The following is a 16,360-nucleotide window of genomic DNA, read 5'->3' as shown; positions in this document are numbered from 1 at the left end:
GACCTCCACATGGCCTTTTCAGGAATGGGGAGAACTGACCAGGGCTTCTAACCTGATGTCCAATTCTCACCTTCTCATGGTGCACCCTGTTGGGTATCTACCTGGATATTGGACGAATGAGGATGGGCTGGCAATTTCGGATTTAGCAGGTCAAATTGCATTCATATTGGCTTAAACCATAACTCAAATGACAGTACAACATGATAGAATTTCATGCTGGCTGGAGCATCACCTGTTGTTGTTTTTGTCAGGGAACAGCGAAAAATCAGCTACTGGAACAAAGCTCAAATCAACATCAGCAATGATCAAGATTGGCAACATCAACAATCAACAGAAAAGAAATGGAACTAGTAGAAGAAATGAATAAGTGCCCAATCGACATAATAAACAGAGAAGACAAAAACAGGTGAGATCTTTCTAAGCAACAGATATAAGATGTTATATTCAGAAAATAACAATCAGGGAAAAGGAGTAGCTATAATATTAAACACTAAATATGAGGATAATCTTCTTGAATAACAGACAATATCAAGTAGTGGTTGCTGATATCAGAATGGGGAACTGAACAATGAGACTGATTTGTGCTTTTAGTACCAGAGAAGATTGTATTAAGAAGTGGAGAAATTTTTTGAGGCATTAGAGAAAGCAGCTGACACTACAAAAAAGGAAAAGTTGGTCCTTGTTGGAGATCTAAACAGCAGAGTAAGAAAAAAAAAAGTTTGGGGAAAATTTGGAGAAAAGAGCAAAGCTAAAAATAATGGTAAGTACCTACTAGATTTCTGCTCAGGACATGGTCTAGTTATTACTAACAATATTTTCCAAGATAAAAATATGCACAAATTCACATGGAGAGAAGATGCAAGGAATAAGAAAAGTCTCATTGACTATGTTATTATCGACAGTGATGTTTTCTCACTGGTTCAGGATACAAGAGTATACAGAGGATCTGAAATAGGAAGTGATCACCATTTAATGTTGAGCTTTACAAAGAAGAGTGTGTAAGAAAATTTTGAAATGAATCAAAGTTGAATAGAAAGGAGTAGATGTAGTATTCAATAAACATAAAGGGAAATTCACAAGTGGAAGCAAATTTCATATAGTAATGGAAGCCAACTTCAAAAGGGGAATCAGATGTTTACTGTAGAATCAAATACACAAACATTATTCAAGAAAAACTGAAAAGGGCTTGAAAACAAGAACCAAACCTTGGAGATATGGTGGCAAACCCTAAAGAAAACTGTGATTGATTCAATTAGAGCAACATGTGGTGAGGTAATCTGCAAGGATAGAAAAATCAGAACTCCATGGTGAACTCAGGAAGTTAAAGAGGCAATCAAGGAAAAGAAGAAAGCACAAGTAAATCAGCTTGTGCTCTTAGTGAATACAGAGAAAAATGTAAGAAAGCAAAGCAGCGTGTAAAGATAGTCATACAAAAGTCATGGGACGACTTTGTTAAGAACATAAAGTAAATATCAGGAAGGTGGTAAAATATTCTGGAGGCTATTGAAAAAAGTTCAGAAATGGAAGAAAGTACTGTAAAATAAATTAGAGATGATCAAGGGGACATGAAAACTGAAGATAAAGATATTCTTGATATATGGAATAATTACTTTGAAAGACTGCTAAATTAAACAAGCAATGACAGCATGGTGGTAGAAAACATTCTCTGGAATATCTGTATTTGAAGTAGAAAAAGCTATCACAAACCTGAAATGCAGAAAGGCATCTGGACTAGATGATATTCAACCAGAAATGCTAAAATATGGAGGCATAAGTTTTGCAGCGGCTACACTGCATAATTCAGAAGGCTTGGTCAGAAGGTTGAATTCCAGATGATTGGGGTAGAATGCTCATAGCACCCATCTATAAAAAAGGGAATAAAGTTGAATGTGAGAATTAGAGGAATTTCTTTACTGAACATTGCTGGTAAGATTTATGCAAGCATTCTTGAAAAATGGCTAAGAAAAATTATAGAGGAGAAGCTTGGAGAGAAGAACAAGCTGGGTTCAGACAACCAGAGATTGTCAGGATCAGATATTCACATTAAGACAAACAGTTGAGAAATCATGGAAATATAACAAGCATCTTTGTAGATCTGGAAAAGGCATATGACAAGGTGCCAAGAGAAAAGCTGTTCAAAATGCTCTAGTTATATGAGGTAAATGGGACATTATATCAAGCAATACATAGTCTGTATTCGAGTTGTAAATCAGCAATTAGAATTGAAGGAGGTATAGGAAGATGGTTTGATGTTAAGTCAAGTGTAAGACAAGGATGTACATTATCTCAACTGTTATTCATCATCTATACAAATTGCATTTTGAAGCGAAGTAGAATTAAACATGAAATTGAAATTGGAGATGTTAATCACAGCTCTTTACTTTATGCAGATGATGTTATACTCCTAAACAAATCCAGGACAAGCCTGCAGGATTCTATGACTAAACTAAATAACTGTTGTAATAAATTTGGTATGAAAATCAGCAATAAAAATATGACAATGAAAACATCAATTGCATCCTGAATGGAGAACCTATAAGAACAAGTAAAACATTTCAGCTAAACAGGCACAAATTTTTGTGAAGATGGAAAATTAAATTTGGAAACAGACAACAGAATTAGCAACGCTAATATGATAGGAAGTCAACTGAATAAATTTATATGGAATGAAGCAGAGATTAGTTAAAACACTAAACTAGATGTTTACAAGACAGTGTTCAAACCAATTTTAACTTATGGATGTGATTAAAATTACAATATCACTGATATCCCATTGAAGTAACATGGATGAAATGTTGAAGACTGATATATTTCACCCATATCGAGATCTGTGTGATGAAATCACAAATATACAGAACAATATGATCAAATTTTATGCCGGCTGGGATAACATCCCAGCCGGCATAAAATTAAAGTTAAACAAGACACATACTATTTTTGTCAGGCACACAGGAAACTAACAGAACAATATCAAACTCAGAATTAAAGATACACAATCTATAATAATAAGCATCAATGGAAAATAAGCAGACAAGTAGAGGAATTACAGAAATACCATGTCAACATTACTGGTACTAATGAAATTAGTGAAGACAGAAAGGGAAGATATTTGTTAAATAATAACTATAAAATATTATATTCAGAGACTGGAGAAACGCATAAAGGAGTAGCTGTAGTATTCAATAAACATAAAGGGAAATTCACAAGTGGAAGCAAATTTCATATAGTAATGGAAGCCAACTTCAAAAGGGGAAATTTGAAAATGATTTATTTGTGCTTATGGTCCAAAGAAAGTTACCAGTAAAGCAGCAGCAGAAGTTTTTAAGTCATTAGAGAGGACAGCAGACAAAATATAAATGAAGGGCTATTAAAGAGCTGCCAATGTACAATATATAGCCTTTGGCAGTCAGTCATCCCACTTTTCCGTCGTATAGACTGCTTTCACAAATGGGGCTCTGGCATACCAAGCAAGCCTTGCTGCTGTTGAAGAAAACACCAACTAAATGTCTTTGCCTAGTGAAACAGCACCACTTTGCATATTGTAGGCCTGAACTTTGTACCATGGCTGCAAGATAGTACAGAGGACCAAACCATATAATAACAAATCTGGAGGCTTCCCAATCAGCTAGTGCTAACTGGCTGATTGGGAAGTGCTAACATCTTGCTGCCATTTACTGTCAGTTAGTTTAGTGACCAAAGGAAGACCAGGTATGGTTGTTTGCTGGGGATAACTGTCAAAACCAACTGTAGACAAGACACAATTCCCTCTGTTTGGGTAGTATGTTTGCAAGTCTGTCACCTCTTATTGCATGTCCCTATTCCTTACTATCTCTTCCTTCCCACATGATGAGTTTATTTATGATCCATAGTAAAATCACGTGTCATTGAGTTGTAATCCATTACACGTGATTTTACTATGGATCATAGATAAACTCATCCACCAAAGACATGGGAGATTTCAGAATGAACACAGAAGATAAATATCAGAAAGGAAGGTGAATGTTCTGGAGGCTACTGAAAATATTAGAAATTGAGGAAAAAATACTGCAAAAGGAATTGGAGATGATAAAGGTGACAGGGAAAATTCAAGATATTTTATGTCTCAAATACAGATATGTACTATAGTGAACACCAATAACAAATGCACTACAAAAAAATATACATTACTTATCAGCATAAAATAGGGACAAAAAAAAAAAAAATATCTAATTGCAAAATATTATTTTTTTAAAAAAAGTTGACTTACTTGGCATAAATGAAAACCTATGATTGCATAATTCACAGTATTCCTTTCTGCTATACTTCAACCACTGAAGAAGGCTATTAAAAATAGTGTGACAATTTTACTTTTGTCAGTATTATTACATATTAATTATAATTTTACTGTTAAACATTTATTAGATACACAGCATCTTACATCCAATTTACTAACTACTCTACTTGTGTGGCCCTTTGATCATTCCAAGGAGGAGTCATTGCTTTTGTTCAATTCACACCCAATTCTCCAACCTCAAATAACCAGTGACTGAGAAGTACATTTGGTTCATTCCTGGAACAGACCATTCCCACAATACAAGCAATTATCTCTATTATTATACAAATGAATTTCATGGATGATACATGAAATGCATTACAGATTATCAGGTGTGTCAACATAATAAAATTAAAGATAAAACATAACTTTTCCTTTATACAAACATATACATAAATAATATCTACAAATACTATTTTCTTTATTTTTTTCTTTGGAATTATATTGATTAAGTATTTAAAATATCAACAACACTAATTAGACTGATAATTAATAAAATTGATGACTTCATCAATCAAAATTAACCAATTAAAGAACTGTGAATTTTGTGTAACAAATTTAGGCAGATGATTTTTGACAGCCCATATTTTTTGGTTTCTAGAGAATTTCAGATTACCTAATTCATAGCCTGCTCAGAATACTAATGGGTAATAATTATATATCCCTTCAAGAAGATTACCATTTAAAAAAAAATGTCTGTCAAATAACATGGCATAAATATCTGACACTGAAACTTGCCGGTTTCTATTGTAAGATGCATCCATTTTATTCTTCTTGGTAATGGCCAAAAAATCATGTCTATTCTTCTTTCGAAACTACTATAACTGGCTTGAAAAACCTTGTTCTTCTGCAAGTTTCTCTTCCTCAAGTGTGCTTGCATGAATTTTACATGGACCACTTAGCAAAAATTCCTCTATAATTTTCACATCATTTTGCTTTTTTTTTTAAATGAACACTAAAAAAAAAAAAAAAAAGGAAGAATGCAGTTCCAGTGGTCTTTCAAAGGAACTACTCTGGTCAGTGGGAGGAAGACCACTTCTGGGTCTGCCTCCCACTGACGAGACCTCAATAAAGGTCGAAACCGGTCTGGATAGGGGGCCCCTCTCTTAATGCATAGCTTTATACATGTCCTCAAGGAGATGTGCTTTGCATTATGGGAGATACTGAGAAAAGGAGTGATGAGAGCTTGATCCACCTTTACTATGAGTTGCCTCAGTCCTGAACTACTTCAGGCTCACACTTTGTCTACACTTGGGTAAAGGATTAAACTAAATTTATTATAATCTAACTAAGTGGAAAATAAACTTTCAACTATACCTACGTATTCAAGAATTTCTGGTTGGATATCAACTAGTACAGCTTATTTTCCACATTTCAGGTTTTTAATGGATTTTCCTACTTCAAATATTGATATATACTCTTATTTTCATTCCTCCTGAATGTTTTCTATAACTATGTAATGACTGTTTCATTTAGTAGTCTTTCAAAGTAGTTACTCCAGCACGTAGAATGTTCTTATCTTCTGTTTTCGTGGTATCTTTTTCACCTCTGATTCCTTTAATAGTAGTACCCTTTCTTCCATTTCTATGCTTTTTTTTTTAATGTCTTTCAGAACTCTCATATCTTCCAGATAGTTATCTTCTACTTTCTTACTATAGCCTTCAGTTACTTATTTAATTAATTTACATTTGCACACTTCACTTTGACATTTTTTACGCATTCTCTCAGAACACATGGTTGACTTACTTGCCAGGAACTTTCTACACACTTCATTCTTCTTTTTTTTCCTTGACTACCTCTAACTTCCTGAGTCCTACCATGGAGATCTAATATTTCTTTCCTTGCACACAATCTCACTATATGCTTCCCTCGATGAATAAATTACTATTTTCTTCAAGTCTGCTAATGAATCTCTAAAGTTTAGTTACTGTTTTCATTCTCCTTTTGTAAAGCAATATTATTAAAATACAATTTTATTTAATGCTGACCATAAAAACAAACTTATATTATAGCCTACCAGTTTTGCCAGCAGACTGTCTGGCTTTTTCAAGGGATGAAAAGACAAAAACTAGTAAATGCAAATTGAAAGGAACATAAAAAACGTTGCAAACGGAAGTGGAAAACAACAACCAACTGCATTTTTTAGACATTTTGATAAAGAAACAATCAAACAGTGTCAAATTATCTATTTACAGAAAGCCCACGGATACTGGAAGATATCTTCATTATACTTCAAACTATCACAAGACACACAAACTGAGCATTATCCACATGTTGAAATATAGGGCCAGAAAGTTTATATCAGAAGAGGAGGATACTCAGACTGAACTCTCACTAATAGCCAACACATTATCACAAAATGGATATCCTCAAAACATCATAAAATAATATCTCTACAGTGACAACTCCAGACAAGAAGAATCACACTCCCAGCACATTTCCACTGTAGTGATCCCTTTCATCAAGTCAATTTCTTATCAAATAGCAAGAATACTTAGAGCCTACAACATCAGAGTGGTCTTCAAACCAACCACCAGCATCAGACAAGTTTTAGGATCCCCAAAAGATAAGGTACCTTTCTACAAATATCCAGGAGTATATTACATTCCCTGCTCCTGTGGTCTTGCCTACATAGGACAAACTTCACGGAGTTTAGAAATCAGACAAAAAGAACATGTTAGTGATGTAAACCACAACAGAAGTATCTCTTCCGGCTTAGCACATCATTTCTGTACGTCTAACCACACAATAGAGTGGCAAATAAGCTCCATGCCAGTATATGACGACTACAGACATCGTTTATTCAAGGAAGCCACAATAGTGTCAATAACCGGCAGAAACCTCAACAGAAATCAGGGTGTAATTCTAAACAGTTCGTGGAAAAACCTTATCCTCTCTCTTAATCAAGCTGAACTACAGCTAGCCAGTAATCACATTACACGTTTACAACAAACACGCATGCGTGATAATGACTAAGAACAATAAGTCCTCTCTGTCACTTGAACGTGTAACCTTAGCTACTAGTTGGTTTACGTTTTTTATGTTCCTTTCAATTTGCATTTACTAGTTTTTATGTCTTTTTCATAAACGCCTTGAAAAAGCCAGACAGTTTACTGCCGAAACTGGTAGGCTATAATATAAGTTTGTTTTTATGGTCAGCATTAAATAAAATTGTATTTTAATTATAAACGACCAAATATGTTTAGTTTAAAGCAACATTATAAAAAAAATCATTAAATTTGTATAAAAAAAACTTACTTTACCAAAATAACATTGTATTTATATCAGTTCAATCCTTTGTTTCTGAGATGTAAATGCAACATAAAATTAGAAGAGATGAATGTGGCTAACTGTGTTTAATAACTTTTAACTTGAGTTCGTATTCTTGGTTTCAAAAAGATGTACATAAAATATCTTCAACACTATTTCCCATTGTTGAGAAGAATAAAAAATGTTAGCTTAATACAGTGATCTAATCACACTAATCACTGCACTTCTCAACTGCAAGTAATCTACTCAGTATAACTAAGCTACCTGTACTAATGACAGCTTATGTGCTTTTAATTCCCATGCAAATTTCAGTCAGTGCACATACCAGTATATGTGCACTGACCGAAACAAAAACCGAGACATCAAGTTGGTGAAAGCAGCCTATCAAATAGATACAAGAGAATTAATGTAAATGATAATTGGTAATGTGAGAATGAGAGATCATACTTGGAAACAGTACAAAGGTCATGCGAGTTTAACCATATATGGTAATAATGTACTATAGGTTGGCAAAGCAACCTCTCATGTATGGGTTTAACATAAAAATAAAAAAATTATGTATAAAAGATATTTTTTTTTTACTTGGCAGGAAGTGAATGAGCAAAGTGCATTGCTGGAGTGGGTGGTAAGTGCTCCAATACTATGTATTCAAGATATGATAGTTACTGTTCAACCTCCCACAATGAGCATTCGGACTCCATGAACTCAGATGTAATATTAATATTAATTAAACATTAACCTCCCTACTGGTCAATGTGGATGAAATAGTGACACGAAATTGCACTTCTTATCCATGTTATTCAATGGGTTTTAGAGCTTCGTATCCAGATTTATCTCAACGTCTATAGACGTCGTGGCCGGTGGGGGGTTAAAGCTGACATTCTTTCTTCCTTAAAGACAATGGAATTCCATTCTATTTACATATCACTTATCTAAAATTTAGGTTACATCACAGAACAAAGATTAGCACACTGATAAAGAAATTGCATTTTCACATCTTTCACACGATGTTTTGGTGCGAAACCAATTTTCTTTCCTTGTAAAGTTCTCCAATTATCTCATATTGTTATGTGAAACTATTACAACATAAGAAAGATTAAATCCTTATTAATAGCAATCGGAATTTTCAGCTTTGGAATTATAGCATCCTACAGATTTTTTTAATTTAACAAGTTGCTCACACAAGAGAAACTGGAAGAAATGTTTTACCTTATATAATGACAAAAGTTTAATTTCTCAATTCAAATCTCCCATCTACCTTTGTTTACTATTATGAGAATGAGTTTTCAGGTTTCAGCACTTTCTGCACGCGCACACTGAACATTCTTTCAGATTTGCCACTGCTAAGAGATGACACCAGAGTAAAAAAAAAAAAAAAAGCAAAAACTGTTTAAGAGATTTTTTGACAGAGAATTAGCTTTTTTGCAATCACTCACTTCATAACTAATAATAATAATTCCATAACAGGCTGCATATTATATAAGCACTCACAAGGATATTTACCAGCTCTTTTTATCTTTATGTTTTGCTTGACTACAGCTCCCACAAGTTGACACAATAATTCGTTTCATATTCATTCTTTCTTCTCTTCTGCCTCTGTTGTATTACTAAACAGTTCACTTTTTTCTCTTACTGTTGCTTGTTTTCATCCACAACAACTGCTTCTGTGGACTAATACTCTCCATTCCCTTATTCTCTTGACTGTTCCAATTCCCTCTTCCCATCTTTTTTCGTGAGATAGTTCATCATTCATATTCCCTGCCCTTGCAATCTCATGATCTCAAGGAACAATAACCACAACAAATCTTATGCACAATGGTCCAAGCTGTTACAACTTCATGTGAAAGTAAGCAAACTCCTATCCTTTATTTATGTAAGTTTTAGTACAATCCATCGAAAACTAAAGAAAAACTGAAATACTGTTGAATTGGCATATTTATTATAGTTCATTCTATGTGTGTGTGGGGGGGTCACATATGCTTAACTCTTTTTGTAGAAATTTTAAAAAGTCCTATAATATGAGAGGTGTTCAAAAAAAGACCAAACTTTTTAAATAGTGCACCAACCAGCACAGAGAGAGAGAGAGAGAGCCACAGATACCGAGCACACCTAGTTGCAGATTTTGACAACAAACTGCCATTTGCTCCGTTATGCTATGAGCATTAGTCATCGAGTTACATCTGCTGAAGTGAGCACATGCACAAGCTGTTCGTCAGATTAGTGACAATAAAAGAGCTTGAACTCTTTAAATTTGGTAAAATTTTACAGACATTTCAATTGCTTAACCAAGCATACAGGGAGGACTGTATGAGCCGAACGCAGTGCTATGAGCGGTTTAAGCATTTTAAAAAGGGACAAAACATCAGTTGGTGAAGATCCCTGGCCTCAACGACCTTCCACATCAACAGATGTGGACCATGTTGAGAGAGTTTCTGCTGTGATTCGTGGAAATCGTTTAACTGTCTGAGAAGTTGCTGACAAAGTGGGCATCAGCATAGGATCTTGCCATCAAATTCTGACTAAAACACTTCAGATGTGTCGCATCAGTGCAAAATTCATGCAGTGTTTGTTGACTGATGATCAGAAAGAGAACTGTGTTGAAATCAGTCAGGAACTGCTTGCCAATGCAAATAGTAATGAAACTTTCTTAACAGGAGATGAGACATGGGTTTATGGCTATGATGTTGAAACCAAAATGCAATCGTCGCAGTGGGTGGGGAAAGAGTCTCCTTGACCAAAAAAAAAAAGCACAGATGAGTCGGTCAAAGATCAAGGCGATGTTGGTTGTGTTTTTTGATTAGAAAGGCATTGTCCATTATAAATTTGTAATGGTCAGATGGTAAACAAAGAGTTTTACCAAGAAGTTTTGGCATGTTTGAGGGATGCTGTGCACAGGAAGAGGTCTGAATTGTGGGAAAACCAGACTTGGATGTTGCACCATGACCATGCACCGGCTCACATGTCACTCTTCATCTGCAGTTATATGGTAAAACATCAGACATCTATTGTGCCCCATCCACCCTATTCTCCTGACTTAGCCCTAGCAGACTTTTTCCTGTTTCTAAAACTTAAAACCACTTTGAAAGGATGTACTTTCCAAACCATAGAGAAGATTCAGGAAAATGAGATAAGAGAATTGCATGCCATCAAAGAAAGTGCATTCCAGGAAGCATTCCGACAATGGAAGAAACGTTGAGAACAGTATCTCCAGTAGAGGAGACTATTTTGAATGGGACAGTGCTTAAAATGTTGGAAAATGAGCAATTAAGTCTTTATAGCAAAAGTTCGATCTTTTTTTTTGAACATGCCTTGTATGTATACATCTGTATGCTTTTCAAGCAAATATTTTATGGTTCAATTCAGCTAAATCCATGATATAATTTTTTACTAAAGTGCTAAAAGTCTTTCTTACTTTTATCTTTTTAGAAGTATCAGTTACACTAACCATTTAATGTTAAGCATCATTATTGTTTTCAAGAAGATAAAACTTACCATTCTTGATGGATGTATTTAATACTTCCTGTACAGATGCATGGATGATATAATGGCTTGTCTGATGTTGCCTCCGACCGACATACTCGACATATATCTGAAGAATAAAAATATACAGCATTACTGAATAATAATAATAAAAAACAGTTCTGTTTCCATCAGAAAAGTGTTCTGTTTTATTCAAATTATAGAACAATGAAACAATTAGCAAATGGTATGGAGCAAATGTTCAAAATAAACATTACATATTTAGTTTTTTATTATAGCAATTTTAATAATTCAAATAGATCCTTTATATCCATTTTTTCCTCTTTTCTCTCTTTCCCCACCCTCCAAAAAGAGGAAAGTTTGTATCTTACTGGATCCATAGCTGACTGCAGCCTATATCATCCATCAGCTATAGCATGGGAATGTTTGGAGAACCATATACTGTTCCTCTTGACATTTCCAGAGCATCTAATCATGTCTGGTACCAAGACATGCTCAGTAAATTGCCATTAGTTTATCTTTCCTTCCCTCTGTAACTGAATAGCAAGTTTTCTCCCTGATTGTTCACTGCATGTCATGGTGAATGGCTTCTCATCAAGATTTTCCACCAATGGAGGAGTGCCTCAAGGATCTTTTCTATTACCTATCCATTTTCTACTGTACATAAATGACCTTTTTTTCATGGATCAATATTTCTATCCACAGTTTTCTGATGATAGTACACTTCACTCATCCTGCTCATTTAACAAATCCTGAGGTGCACAAATATATCCCAACCTTTAAGATAATCTACAATTAGTGCCTTAAACACTGACCATCACACAAATCTTCTGTAAGCTGAGGATCTAGTCATCTTCAATACTATCAAAATGAAGTTGTCTTCTTTCTCACAAATAAGATCTCAGCTCACTCTCCCTTATCTTCAACTATAAACAAACAGCCAGAAAATATCCGATTCTACCTCTTAATAGTCATTTTCAACGGTAAATAAAAAAAAAAAAACTAAACCAATACTATACTGACATCGGAGGTTGCAGTATCTCTCAGATACAATTTACTATGAAATATCACACACCTTTACATAACACGTGTTACACCAAAACTGACCGCATAAACAGTATGGAACATCACTCGTAATATATGCATGCACAGCTACTCATGACCTCCAAGTTATACACTGGATATGTGTAAGAATATTTGTATTAAACAATTTGTATCTGTCAGATCAGCCACAACCTCCGCAGGGTTAATATCCACTTTGACTGTAATTTTACATTGTCAAAATTAATCCTTTTGGCTCTTTCTTTAGTAATTAAATATTTTAATTTTTATTTAGGTTCTCTCCACCAAGATTGTTTTCTTTTCTTTTTTTTTAGTTGTTTCATGTTTTTGTTGTTCTTATTACAGATTTACATCATGCGAGCCATATAGATGATGAACAGAAATGTAGAAGCAGGCATCCTTCTCATACATCTGATTTTAAATCAAACCATCGTGCAATGCCTTCAATTCTAAAAGCTGATTTACTACTTAAGAATCATCATCATCATCAGTGGTCCTAAGAGGCACTTAAGAACCCATGACCTTCCAACTATTCTTGGACTTCGTAACCACAACCATAATTCGAGGATAAGGTGGTTAGCCCTATGCCACCCAAGGACATAGGATTAACCACCCTATGTCTATAAATGCTTGTTTGCAAGGCTGGTTTGCCTGTTCTGGGGGATGAAAAACCCCTTACCTCCATATGAGACTGGCTAACTCAGCTTTTGTCAACGCAGATAAAGGTTCCTCATGTCAGGGACGAGAATCAAATGCAGGCCTTTCCGACCAAAGGGCTTCATCTATACTGACTCAGCTATGGAGGCTCACTACTTAAGTATAGGCCATATATTAGTATGGAACCTCCATAAATGAGCCCTTTATCAAGTGTTTTCAATCAAATGGTGAGTTATTCAGTCTCATACAGAGGTTGTGAGTTTTTTTCTCCAAGAAACTCAGGTTTCTCATCTTTCAAAATAGACAAACCAGCTCCATGAACACATATCTACAGACATGGGATACTGTGCGCCTCAACAATCTTATCTTCAGGTTCAGATTTGAGGTTATATAGTGAGTGGTCATGTAATTTAGTGCTTATGTGAAATTAGCAATTTTTAACTGTTTTGTTGTTTTTTTTCATCAGAAAATTAGAGTATTATAGTGTACTGGGGGGGGGGCTTCCCCCCAGCACCTATGATGCCCAAACCCCTGAGTTCCGGGCTGGTAAGCTGGTAAGACAAAAAATGTGACAAAAAAGTTTCAAATTTCGGCTTATCTTTTTATATATACAGGGGGTCCTCGAGTTACGTCGGAGATCCGTTCCTATGGACCGACATAAGGTGATTTTTGATGCAAGTCGGAATTACCATAGCCTAAGTTACTTACCTAACCTAAAACACCCTAAAGTCATATGCATATATCAAGAAACAGAACTAGGCCATAGGAAAATGAAAGGAAGAACATAATTACTGTAGAGTACAGAAAAATGACAAAAATGAAACTAATAAAAAAACAAACATAAAAATGAGAACAATCCCCAAAATGACAAATGAAACTGTACATTCTGTACAGGTGATTAAAAAAAAAAAAAAATGAAAACAATTCTTTACCTTTTATCTTGTGGTTGGCTTGCACACTGGAAGGGGGGTTGCAAGGAGGGAGAGACTGACTTAATGGAAGGAGGAGGCTGGAGAGTCAGAACAGGCTGCAGAAGGTGCAGGTGCAACTGAAGAAGGTAGATAGGCTGGAAGAGAGACTGAAGAGACAGTTGAGGTACCAGCACCTGCTGCAGGCCTCTCTACCTTCGTGAAAAAACTTCCAGGCTAGTCTGGAATAATATCATCCTCTTCTCCTTGTATATCTCCCTATAACACTGTAGGCAATCCATAACCTCTCGATTATGGATTGCCTCGGTGTTCAAGGATATGAATTTTATCCTTGATAACAGTCCCGACTGTGGTATGACTTAAGTTCAACATGTGGCTGATGTTTGTTGGCGTTTCTCCCTTTTTTGACCTTTTAATAATGTCTAATTTCACTTCTAATGTAATGGCTTTCCTTTCTTTCCTTTTCTTCGACACACTGCCAGCAGAAGAATCTGCCTTACATTGGGAGCTATATTGAAGGGTAAAAAGTCACAAAAAAAAACACAAACACAAAAGTGACAGAGCGGATGTAAACAAAGCACGCAGTACCCAAAGAGTGTATGCTGGGACCCAAGCGATGCCACCTCTCCCAAACAAACACTGCGTAATGGCGTATTCTTCCACCGTGCTCACAAACAAGTTCACCCGCGACTTTTGAATTTTACGTCGTGCAGCTTCAAGTCGAAATTTATTTTTTAAATTATTTATGGGATTACTGCCGTAAAGTCGAAATGACGCATGTCGAGGACCCCCTGTATAGAGTAGATTAGGTAGATTTTTGTGTTTTAAGAGTATTAGTATATTTATAACATTTTTTTTTTGATATTTATTGTGATATTTTTGGCATGGCACCAATGCAATGAACAATGGCAGCAAAGACTGCGTTGTCCAGCGATTTGAATTAGTGGGATATTTTTCAGTGCAGTGTATGCGAAATATAAGCATTGAGAAAATTAAATAATATGTGGAAGGAAATTGAAACTGGAGAGAGAGAGAGAGTATGTATTAAGTGTTTTAAAAGTGAGTTCCTGTTAGGTGAGGAGAATGCAACAAATACTGATTAATAATAAAGAAAGAAACAGACAAAGCGTGCAATTATAAAACTGCACAATTGCGAAGAGTTAAGCAGGGCTGAAAAAAAGAAAGAAGCAGTGATCCAAAAGAACAATAAAGACCAACCAAATAAACAAGAAAAACAAGTTAAGGAGAAAATTATGTATGGCGTCACAATAATCATGGGAGTACATTATTCATGACATTAGCCACACCATCCAGATGCAAAAAGGTAAGTTGAAGGAAATGAAATTATTGTCTTGGCTGGTACCAATGATTCGAGAGATAAGAAATATTCTATGAGGGAGGATGTAAAGGAGTTATTAGAAGAAGCAAAACTGAAGAGCAAGAAGGTGAAGTCGCCTACCACACTATGATAGAGGTGAACTGAGGAGGAGGGCATTGCTAGCCAATGAGTAAATGTAAATTGTGCAAAAAGAATGATGTAGAATTAGTGGATCTGGGGTCTCTGTTTGACGGAAAGGATTTGTACAATGTGGATGGACTGCATCTGAATGGTTTTGGTGTTAGCTGTATAGAGAGCTTTGTTCACCAAGCATGCTGACATGCAATTTAAGCAATTAGGGTGGAAGCAAGTGAGTCTGTGTGAAGGCACCAATGAAGCGAGTGAATGTGAGAATGATCAAGTGAGGAATCTAGTCTTGCAAGCAAAAATATTGAATAGGGTAGTCACAATTCAGAAAGTAAAGGTGGGTGGGGGGAATAAACAGATGTTGCCATTTCTATATACTAATGCCAGAAGTATCAGGAACAAGAGGGAGAAGTTTTAGACATTGATTAGTGCAACCTCACCAAAAGGTATAGGCATTAGTGAGACTTGGGCTAACAACAGATGATGTAATTACAGGGATTGAATGTTTAGCATTTTCGGGAGAGATAGAGAAGATAGGATGGGGGGGGGGGGGATACTGCTGATGATAGCAGATGAATTGCAACCAAAAAGAATAAGAGACAGGTGGGAGGGTGGCTGTTCATTTGAAGCAATCTGGTGTGGGATTAAGGTGAGTAAGACAAAATATACAGTTGGTTGTTGCTATAGGCCAGGGTGTTCCACAGATGATCTGGAAGACAAGCATCACCAAATTAGTACGAGTACAGGTCGAGTGATGATTATGGGGGACTTCAACTATGGAGATATAGACTGGAAGGAAGAAAGATCACATGGCAGAAAGGAAATAGAATTTATACACCTGCTGAGATAATTCCTTAAGGCAGCATGTGATGGAGGGGACTAGGGGTGGGAGAGTATTGGACCTGGTCATGGAATCAGAAGAGCTATCCATAACCAAGGTGATGACAACATTCCCCTAATTTGCAAGTGACCATGCAGTCTTGACTTGGGAAATTGTAAAACATGAGGAATGTTCTATCAAGAAGGGATAATTATGGAACTATAAGGAAGGTAATTATGACATCCTCAGGAAGAAGCTTAAATCTGTACCACAGCATAAAACATTGCAGGGTAAGGATGTGCATGGGATTTAGTTAAGGGTCATTTAGAGGAAGAAGTATTAAATTGTATACCTATGGTAAGAAG

General features: G+C 35.7%; 1 protein-coding gene across 3 annotated transcripts in view; it reads right to left on the bottom strand.

Annotated features, from left to right (window-relative positions):
- LOC150103422 (E3 ubiquitin-protein ligase MARCHF6) overlaps positions 1 to 16,360 on the bottom strand; it is a 271,806-nt gene that overhangs the window by 248,876 nt on the left and 6,570 nt on the right. For all 3 annotated transcript variants that reach the window (XM_090397403.1, XM_090397402.1, XM_090397400.1), the window contains exons 2-3: positions 11,075 to 11,171; positions 4,247 to 4,320 (exon numbers count right to left, since the gene is read on the bottom strand). In XM_090397403.1, coding sequence (XP_090253529.1) covers positions 4,247 to 4,320; positions 11,075 to 11,171 — 171 coding nt within the window. The remainder of the gene's footprint in view (positions 1 to 4,246; positions 4,321 to 11,074; positions 11,172 to 16,360) is intronic.

This window comes from Typopeltis vanoorti, chromosome 9 (assembly GCF_054136105.1).
Source record: "Typopeltis vanoorti isolate ZY-2024b chromosome 9, IOZ_Tvanoo_1.0, whole genome shotgun sequence".
NCBI classification, from domain to species: domain Eukaryota; kingdom Metazoa; phylum Arthropoda; class Arachnida; order Uropygi; family Thelyphonidae; genus Typopeltis; species Typopeltis vanoorti.
This window is presented reverse-complemented; position numbering and strand designations above follow the sequence as displayed.